The sequence below is a fragment of the Equus asinus genome, chromosome 29 (genome assembly GCF_041296235.1).
Source record: "Equus asinus isolate D_3611 breed Donkey chromosome 29, EquAss-T2T_v2, whole genome shotgun sequence".
Taxonomy (NCBI): Eukaryota; Metazoa; Chordata; class Mammalia; order Perissodactyla; family Equidae; genus Equus; species Equus asinus.
This window is the reverse complement of record NC_091818.1, coordinates 30,669,385-30,679,639: the sequence shown is the minus strand read 5'-3', so window position 1 is coordinate 30,679,639 and position 10,255 is coordinate 30,669,385. Positions and strand designations below refer to the sequence as shown.

Sequence of the window (10,255 nt, the reverse complement as noted above, 5' to 3'; positions counted from 1 at the left end):
CTATGAGCCTACAGATCCAAAAAGCTGAAAGGACCTCAAGTACAAAACACTTAAATAAAATTACATCAATACACATAATAATAAAAGTGCTTAAAACTAGTGATAGAAAGAAAAATTTACAGGGAACCAGAGGAAAAAAGATACACTACATACATGGGAACAATGATAAGAATGACAACAGACTTCTCAATGGAAACAATGCGAATCAGAGGGAATGTAGCAACATCTTTAAAGCGCTGAAAGAAAACATACTGTCAATCTAAATTTCATACCCAGTAGAAATATATTTTTTAAATGAAGGCAAAATAAACACTTTCAAATACACAAAAACTCAAAGAATTTATCACTGGCAGTCCAACACGACAAAAAATGTTAAAGAAAGTCCTTCATAGAAATAATACCCAGTAAAAATGTAGATCTACACAAAATAAGGAGAGCACTGAAAATGGTAAATATGTGGGTAAATATAAAAATTTTTCCTTAAAAAATTATTTTTAAAGGCAATTGATGGTTTAAACCAAAAAAAATATAACAAAGTATTGTGGGGTTTATATACATGTAGAATTAAAATGTATGACATCAGGGCCGGCTCTGTGGCCGAGTGGTTAAGTTCGCGTGCTCCGCTGTGGCGGCCCAGGGTTCAGATCCTGGGCGCGGACGTGGCACTGCTCGTCAGGCCGCGTTGAGGCGGTGTCCCACATCCCACAACTAGAAGGACCTGCAACTAAGATATACAACTATGTATGGGGTGGGGGGTTGGGGAGATAAAGCAGGAAAAAAAAAAGATTGGCAAGAGTGTTAGCCCAGGTGCCAATCTTTAAAAAAAAAAAGGGTATGACATTAAATCTAAATAGTATGAACAAATCAAGTAAAAGGTAAATGTTCAGATTGGATAAAAAAGCAAGACCCAAATATATGCTGTCTATAAAAAACCACTAAGTATAAAGAAAAAAATAAGTTCAAAGTAAAATTATGGAAAAAGAGATCATGCTAACACTATATAAAAAAGCTGGGTGGCTATAACAATATTAGACAAAGTATATTTAAGAGAAAAGAATATTACTAAGAATAAAGAGAATAATTTCAGAATGATAATAAGGTCATTTATCAAGAAAACGTAACAATCCTAAACATCCATGTACCTTCTAATAGAGCTTCAAAATACATAAAGCAAAAATTGATAGAAATGCAAGAATAAATAGACAAATCCACAATTACAGTCAAGGATTTAACACAGTTCTCTCAATAATTGGCAGAGCAAGTACACAAAATTACGAAAGATATAGAAGACCTGAACAACAGTATCAACCAATCTGATCTAATCGACAGTAGAACACCCCACCAAACATCAGAATACACATTCTTTTTAAGCGCACACAGAATACTTACCAATAAAGACCACATTCTGAGCCATAAAAAGAAGTCTCGATAAATTTAAATGGATTGAAATCATACAAACCATGTGCACTGACAACACTGAAATTAATTTAAAATAATCTACAGTAACATATTTGGAACAATGCAGAAATTTTTGAAAGTAAATAACACACTTCTAAATAAGCGATGGTAGAAAGAAGATATCAAAAGTCAGAAAGTATTTTGAACTGAATAAAGATGAAAACATTACATGTCAAATTTTGTGGGAAGCAGCTAAAGTTTTTAGAGGAAAATCTACAGCACTAAATTCCCACGTTAAAAACAAAAAGAGGTCTCAAATCAATTACCTTAAGCACCTGTAAAAATAAAAGTAAATGAAATCCAATGAAAGAAGAAGAAAGGAAATAATAAAAAATCAGAGCAGAAATTAAAGAGACCCAAAAGCTGGTTCTTTTAGATGATCAATAAAATTGATATACCTCTGGCCAGACAGATCAGGGGAAAAAGAGAGAAAACACAAATTACCAATATGAGAAATGAGATAGGGAGCATCACTGAAGACTCTACGATGTTAAAAGGATAAGGGAATACATATGGACAACTTTATGACAACAAATTCCACAACTTAGATGAAAAGAATAAATTCTCGGAAAGATACAAACTACAAAATCTCACTCAAGAAGAAACAGATAATCTGAATGGCTCTATATGCATTAAACAAATTGTTCACGATTAAACATCTTCCCTCAAGGGAAAGCGTAGGGCCAGATGGTTTCACTGGTGAATGGCACCAAACATGTAAGGAAGAAATAATACCCATTCTATACAAACTCTTCCAGAATAGCTCCTCCACCAAACAATTTTGTAAATTTTTTTACAAAATTTAAAAGTTTTTAAAATTGGAGGACTCACACTGTCTTATTTTAAGTCTTATTATAAAGTTACATCAGTCAAGATGGTATTGGGGCCAGCCCAGTGGCGTGGTGGTTAAGTTTGAGTGCTCTGCTTCAGTGGTCCAGGGTTCACAGGTTCAGATCCTGGGCATGGACCTACACACTGTGCATCAAGCCATGCTGTGGTGGCATCCCACATACAAAGTAGAGGAAGATTGGCACAGATGTTAGCTCAGGGCCAATCCTTCTCACCAAAAAAAAGATGGTTTGGTATTGTCATAACAATAAACTAATAAATCAATGGAATAGATTGAGAGTACAGAAACAATTAAACCCAATTATAAATCAATTGATTTTCAAGCTAGGTGCCAATGCAACAAAATGGGGGAAATTTCTTCAACAAATTCTACTTGAACAATTGGACAGATGCATGCAAAATGTGAATTTTGACACTTAACCCTTTTGCATCATAAACACACACAAAATTAACTCAAAATGGCTTAAAAGAATAAGTATAAGCTTTCTAGAAGAAAACACAGGATAAAATCTTAGTGACCTTGGGTTTGGCAAAGATTTCTTAACTTTGACACAAAAGGCACAAACTAAAAATTAAAAAATCAATAAATCAGACTTTAATAAAATTAAAAACTTTTGCTATTCAAGAGACACTATTAAGAAAATGAAAAGGCAAACCACAGACTGAGAGAAAATAGTTCCAAAACATATATCTGATAAAGACTTGTATCTAGAATATATAAACATCTCTTATAACACAATAATAGAAAGACAATCCAATTAAAAATGGTCAAGATATTTGAACAGACACTTCACCAAAGAAGACATATAGGAGTCAAATAAACACATGAAAAGATAATCATCGGGGAAATTAAAATTAAAATCATGAGTTACAACTATACATCCAGCAGAATGTCTAAAATTAAAAAGACTGACCATACCAAATTTTATCAAGGATATGCAGCAACTGCAACTGGTATACACTTGTGCTGTATTTGTCATAGCCAAAAACTGGAGACAACTAAAATGTACATCAACAAGTGAATGGATGACCAGATTGTGGTACATCCATACAGTAGTTTCTACTCAGCAAATAGAGAAATAAACTATTGACACACAAACAACATGAGTGAATCTTATTACTATGCTGAGTGAAAGCAGCACAAGAAAACATTTTGGGGTGGTGGATATGTACCTTATCTTGATTGTGAAGATGGTTTCATGGATGTACACATGGCTTTAGAGTCAGGTAGATGTGAGTTTGAATGCCAGCTCTGCTCTTATCACCTTCCATAAGTTGCCTATCTGAGTTTCAGCCTCTATGCTTATTTATGTGGTAGTAAGAATATTTTATGTGAGGATAAGAATATATGTGTCAAATGCTTGCTGTATTAAACATGGTAATGCATATAAAGTACCCAGCATAGTACTTTATTAATCTTCCCATCATGACCACTAGCCATGATACTATTTATTTCAACATTAGCCGAGACTAGCCCTGTGTAAATGCCCATGTCTTCTGTCCATTTGTACTCTGTCCCCCTTCTGTGAAACACACCTCCTTAGGACTGCTTTTCTACCAAAGATGTCTGTCCTCTACCTCTTGAAACAAAACAGAATATCTGTTTTGATGTTGTTTTAGAACTTTCACCCTTTATAAACTTTAGAACTTTCACCCCTTATAAACTATGTTATTCCTTCTGTCCTTATTTCATTTTTGCCTCGCATTGAGAGTTAAGTTAATCAAGCTCTTCATTCATGGCCTACTCAGTAGCCACTGTCTTTGCAAGGTCCTCCTCTTGTATTATTTATTCGTTTTTCTCCTTTATCCCTAAACCCATTTCCATTAACCCCTCCTAAATAGGCACTCTTACAATGTTTGCGATATACCCTTATATATGTATGTGTACATGATTTAATGTATTTAAATGGTATTGTGCTATAGCTCTTATTTTTCCCTTTATGCTCCATTTTAAGGATCTGCCCTATTTGCTCTACATACCTCCAATAAATTGCTTCCAACTCTGTATTGTATCTACCAAAGTTAACTCATTGACTCTCTTAGAGATGGATGCTTGTGTGACCAACTTCCTGCTATCACAAACAATAATGAAATAATTATCAGTACTTGTCTCCTTGTGGACCCATACAAGAAGTTCCCTGGGACACACATCCAAACGGTGGGATTGCTAGGCCACAGGACAGACAAATAATTAATTTTACTAACTCAATCCTTCAAGACCGCTTCTCAAAATGTTTGAATAGTTTATACTTTCATCAGCATTTGGAATTAATGACCTTACTAATTCTTGCCAGTATAATAGGTACCTCATTTTAATTTTTATTTCTCAGATACTAGTAAGTTTGAGCATCACTTCCTATTCTTATTAACTACTCAGCTTTTCCCTTTGTAGATCACATTCTTATCCTTTCACCATTTTTATATTGAGTTTCCTATCTTTTATTTGTTGATTTGTAGCTCCTAGGAGTGTTTCAACATTAATGTCATTAATTTTATGCGTTGCTAAAAGCTATTCCAGTCTGTCACCAGCCTATTAACTTTTTTTATGGTGTTGTTCATTGACTAAAAATCCTTCATTTTAATATAGCCATAGCCATCATTTCTTAACAAATTTTTAAAAATTATTGTTGGGTTATACTTAAGAAGTACAGCCCCTCACTTATGTTTTGTTCTACTAACTTACAGTTTACCTTTTAACTCATCTTTAATCTATCTGGAGTCCAACTTTTTCTATGATGCAATGAAGAAATTTGTTTTTCTCCCTATCGTGAGCCAGTGTTCCAATACCAGCTCCTAAAGAGTCTGTCTTTACTCCATATGTAAGCAACGCATCTTTATCATATATCGCTAACATTTCTTTGATAAAAAGGAGAATGCTCTTGGAAGAATGGTGACCCAGGAAGGATAAGATGGGTAAGAGAAATATTCCTGCCCATCCTTCTTCAGGAGCGTAATGGTGACTGCTCACTACCAAATCAGCCTTCTGAAGGCATACACAAATAAGAAATCTTGAACTCACCCAGTGGCTCTAAATGCACTTCTTAAAAATCAAGACGAAAGAAAGAAAGAGTCGTCTTAGTTCAAGTGCTTCAGATATTTCATTTGAATTGCTGCAATTCTGTCAATGTTTAGTAGCATAACAATATGTTTCTATGTCATACTACATAAATAAAATGTTTGAATGGCATAACTATACTTTACATTGCATCATAATTGTACTTCTGCAGTAGCTATTTAAGATGCGTGCAGACCTGTTATCCACAAAATTTTCTGATTTTCCCAAAGCTTCATAAAATTCATCGAATGATTTATGGTACTTGGCATGATATAGGAGTTAACTGGTAAATTTTTTGTAAGCAAGGAAAAATCTAGGCCCAAACAGATCTGATTTATGGCTTAATTCAGTATTCTATACATAAAAAGTCCTCAAAGAAAATGTCCTTGGCTGATTACCTGGCTGAGAGCCCATACATTTACTAGGATGGAATTTACATGCAGAAGGAAATCCTCTTTCATGAAAGTCATGATCTATTTGCCTTTGCCTTTTGTTAAGAGGCAAAAACACCAGAGACTTCAAGGACTATAATGTTGTGTAAAACTTACCTCCATCCAGTTGTTCATGGAGTCCTTTCCAGGGACCATAAAGCACTATGGACTATATGCTTAAGTGATCATTTCTGCCTTACCCTTGGATTTCGATGGAAATTATTTTGGAATCTTGTTATTCAGTTACATTGACCAATGAAGATAAACAACAAATAGAAGACAGAATCAAGCAAGCCAGTATTTCCCTTAGAAACTGGTGGTGTATGATCTTGTCAGCTGAAGTCCTAACTAAAGGTTTAGTACTATCTAGCACTAGTACTCAGACTTTCCATTTTCAATGTCCATGGATGTACCTCAAGTTTAGAGCAGAAGATTAAATCCAATCCATCTAACAACATTTAAGCAATGCTCATTATACCCAGAAATTTCTTGAGAGTGTCACAGTCAGACTTGGTAGTGGTTAATCTAAAAATCCACAAGATGGAGTTTATACTTTATCTTTTTGTTTTGATCTTGGTGGAAACTTGTAAAAATTCACCATTACAGAACAAAAAGAACGGTGACTTATAAGTTACAATTCACATAGCTGATGTGTTACATAATCAAAATTCACATTCTATTATATTTTAGAAAGTCAAAAAAAATTCTGTTTCAGAACAAAAGGACAGTACTGACACATCACAACAGAACATGTGAACGGTCATCCTCTGTCAAGGAGGAAACGTTACGATGAGAATGAGGGCTCCCACTCCCTTATTTCTCCACAGCACACTGACTACACTAGAGAGAGTGCAGGAGAGTTTCAAGTTATGGCGGATAATTGCAAGCTGTTGTGATTTCACAAGAGACACAGACCAACTGGGAAAAAGATACAAAGAACGCACATGTTCTTTTGGACCAAAGACTTTGGCCAATGTGAATGTAGCTAGGATTGTTGGAAAATTTCAACATGCTTTAAGGATGGCAATACAAATTTTAAGTAAGAAACCAGCTTCGGTTGTGTTCATGAGGAAAGGTCTACAATTTTCTCCACAGCACAAAATTTTTTTCTATTGAACTTGTACTGGAACATAGATATCATTAGGATGCTGCTCCTTGATGTCATACCATTTTGAATATTTCTGAAATCCATATCAGCAACATTGAAGATTGTTTAAATATTCTAAAGAAAATTTCCAAAGTTAAAATAGGTTATGTGGGGGCTGGCCTGGTGGTGCAGTGGTTAAGTTTGTGCATTCCGCTTCAGCGGCCTGGGGTTTGTGTGCTTAGATCCCGGGCACAGACCTAGCACCACTCATCAAGCCATGCTGTGGCGGCATCCCACATACAAAATAGAAGAAGACTGGCACAGATGTTAGCTCAGTGGCAATCTTCCTCCAGCAAAAAGAGGAAGATTGGAAATAGATCTTAGCTCAGGGCCACCCTTCCTCACAAAAAAATAGATAATAAAAAATAAGTTTTGTAGGAAAAACTTAAGTAAGCTCTAAATATTCTAATCACGTGTAATTTTATTAAAATAACTTATAAACTCTCCATATTATATATTTAATGATTTATTTCAGTATATTCTATTACTTTTACTCATCAATCATGTATTTCCAATACCATTGAAAAGAAAAGTTTAAGTTTCTACTCACTAGGAAACATTTTGAGGGAAACATTTTTCTAACTATAAAATATTAGAGTGTTCTGATCTATTTTAATAATCCCATTGCTAGTCACGTAATACAGACATTACCAATACAGCTAGCAGATTTTTAAAAACTAATTAAATCCATTAGAAGCAGTAAAAAACAGCTACTTATTCATTACCACACAAAGAAAGATAAATGAATTAGACTTTATGTAACTAAAAGCATGTTTCTTTTGGAAAATATTTATATATGAACTTTTATACAATTTATGGAGCTAATAGGTTTCATTTGCTATAGAAGAATAAATGAAAGTGTGAACTAAGAATGGCATCATACATGTCAACTACAATCAAATTTAAGATGTACTTTATCAAAAAAAGCAATTTATAGTGGTGTTCTTACAAGTGAACATTTAGGAAAACAATAGTCTGGCTAGAGTAAAAATTCAGAATTATATTTGTAATTAATTCAGTATGCTGCCCAGTCTGCTCCACTCCTATTTCTGCTCTACTTGTGATGGTACAAAGAGCAGGAAAGTATGCATATAATTACTTATTTAAGTCAAATAATTTATTCAGTAGATGCAGGGATGACCTATATTAACAGGTACCATCACCACGTAAGGGAGTGGCGTGAAAACACTAGCATCCAATATCTATTCAAGCTTCAATTTAGATTGATGTTAAATTTATTAGTCTAATTTCTCATGTAAACATTCACCTTTTCTTACAAGAATTAAGGTTTTTTTGTGCTTTAACCCTTACAGTTTTCCTGTGAAATCACTCAGGTTGCTGTTATTCCCATTTCACAGATGTAGACCCAAGCTACCACAACCACACGCTGTACCCTACCCTTGTGAGGTAGTTTTTGGGGCAAAGTTCATGATCCACCTTCAAATATCCTCATTTTGATGAATCAGAATTAAGGGGACAGCTCTCTCCTGTACCATATGCCCTCTACCTAGAATCTTCTTCATTTGGTAAAAAATTACTCATCATCTAGGTTTAATTCAGAAATCACCTCTTCTCTGAAATAGATCCACCTGAAATAGATTTGGCTATTCCTGCCTCCATTCCTCAGAGTACTTTATTCATAACTTTTGTAATAACATTTATCATACCATATCATAGTTGATACGCATGTCCATTTCCTTCTGCAGGACTTAGTCATCTTTCTGTCCCTTTCACAGAGCCTGTTACAGGGTCTGGCTTGAAGTAGCTTTTCAATAATTAAAAAAAAATAAACTGAATGAGTGATCCCACAGACAAGGCAACAGATATGAAAAACTGGGTATTGTAACTATTCATGTCCTTGAAGTAGATCTTGTCAGTGAGAGAGAAAAGGCTTAAGAGTGAGGCAGGAAGTTAACATAAATTATAAAGAGATATTTAAAAATGTAGACAAAGGAGGAGAAGAATTGGAAACCTAAACAATGTGTGGTGTCGTGGCAGCTAATGACACAAGTGAAGGTAATCAGAACCAAGCACATTACCATATGAAGAGAAGGATTTCATTCCTGAATGATCAAGGGTTTCTTGTTTAAGTACGTAATTTTCTTATATGCACTCTTTAAGACAGGAAGAAAGAGGAGAAGGATATTATTGATAATAGAGAGTCCTGCAAGAGAAAGAACCCCAGTGAATACTGGCAATTCACCAATTCTCTCCAGGAAGTATCTCTAAGACAGTGTGCCTTTTGTTAACCGTCTGGTGAGGGTGGAAATGGCTGTTGTAAATTTCAAGAAGAAAACAGTCATTGAGTTCCTACCTCACGCCAAATACTGTGCCAAGAGTTTTCATAGATCATCGCATTTTCCCAACAGAAGTTAGATATCATGGTCCCGATTTTACAGGGAAGGAAACTGAAGATCAGAATGATTGAATGAGTTGCTAACGTTGCACACTTAGTGGGGAGCTTTGATCAAACCAAGTTTGGGGACTCTTCTTATAATACCCTACAACCACCTCTTTTAATGTTTGAAAACATTACTCACCTACTGCATTAAATTAAAACTATTCCTATTGTAAGACACTTTGCTTAGGCTATTTCACATTTGCTAAATTGTAACTTGAGGATTCCTTTCACGTGAAGTTGGAGAATTTGCCTATATTCTTTGGGCATCTCATGGAAACCACGTTTAGGTAAATTGTTGTCATAGTAGTGATGGCTGACAGGTGTGTCTTCCACGGTTTTCGAGAAGGGCCAGAATCCATACAACTTCACGTTCTCACACAGTTCAACAGCCACACTTGTGATCATCAAGCCGGAGGACAGGCGATACTCTGTCACACCCTTAGTTCTCCAGAAAAGGGCAAGATTTTTCAGGTACTTGGGATGGAAAAATATCACCTTTTGTCTTGCTTTAAACTCTTTCAGTGTGTCGTACACTTTAAAAGAGGCACCAGTGTTGGCCCTGAAGGAAAATGCTGGCAGAAGAAGGAATGCGTCTCCATAGGTGGCAATGTCCTCCAGAAATACTGCTTTCTTTTCCTTTAGGTTCCCATATCTGCCAAATTTTAAAAGATCATAATAAGAACAGCAATAGTAATCAAAGTAGCAGTTTTGGTAACATGAGGCTGAATTTACCACTGGCCAAAAAACTGAACGGTTTATATCACTGTATATAAAAGAGACAAACACTGAACTCAGAGAAAATTCTACGAGTAAATATCATGTAAATATCAAGGTCACATCATCTCTCTTTCTTGGTACACTGAGGCTTTAATTCCTACTTTCTTACAGAGTGATAACTCTTATCGGATACACAT

At 35.1% G+C, this 10,255-nt stretch overlaps 1 protein-coding gene across 1 annotated transcript in view; it reads right to left on the bottom strand.

Moving 5' to 3' along the window:
- Nucleotides 1-7,393: 7,393 nt before the first annotated feature.
- Nucleotides 7,394-10,255, bottom strand: part of ST8SIA6 (ST8 alpha-N-acetyl-neuraminide alpha-2,8-sialyltransferase 6) — a 120,534-nt gene continuing 117,672 nt past the window's right edge. Inside the window, exon 8 of the mRNA XM_014846051.3 lies at nucleotides 7,394-9,993. Coding sequence (XP_014701537.2) covers nucleotides 9,525-9,993 — 469 coding nt within the window. The 3' untranslated portion in view covers nucleotides 7,394-9,524. The remainder of the gene's footprint in view (nucleotides 9,994-10,255) is intronic.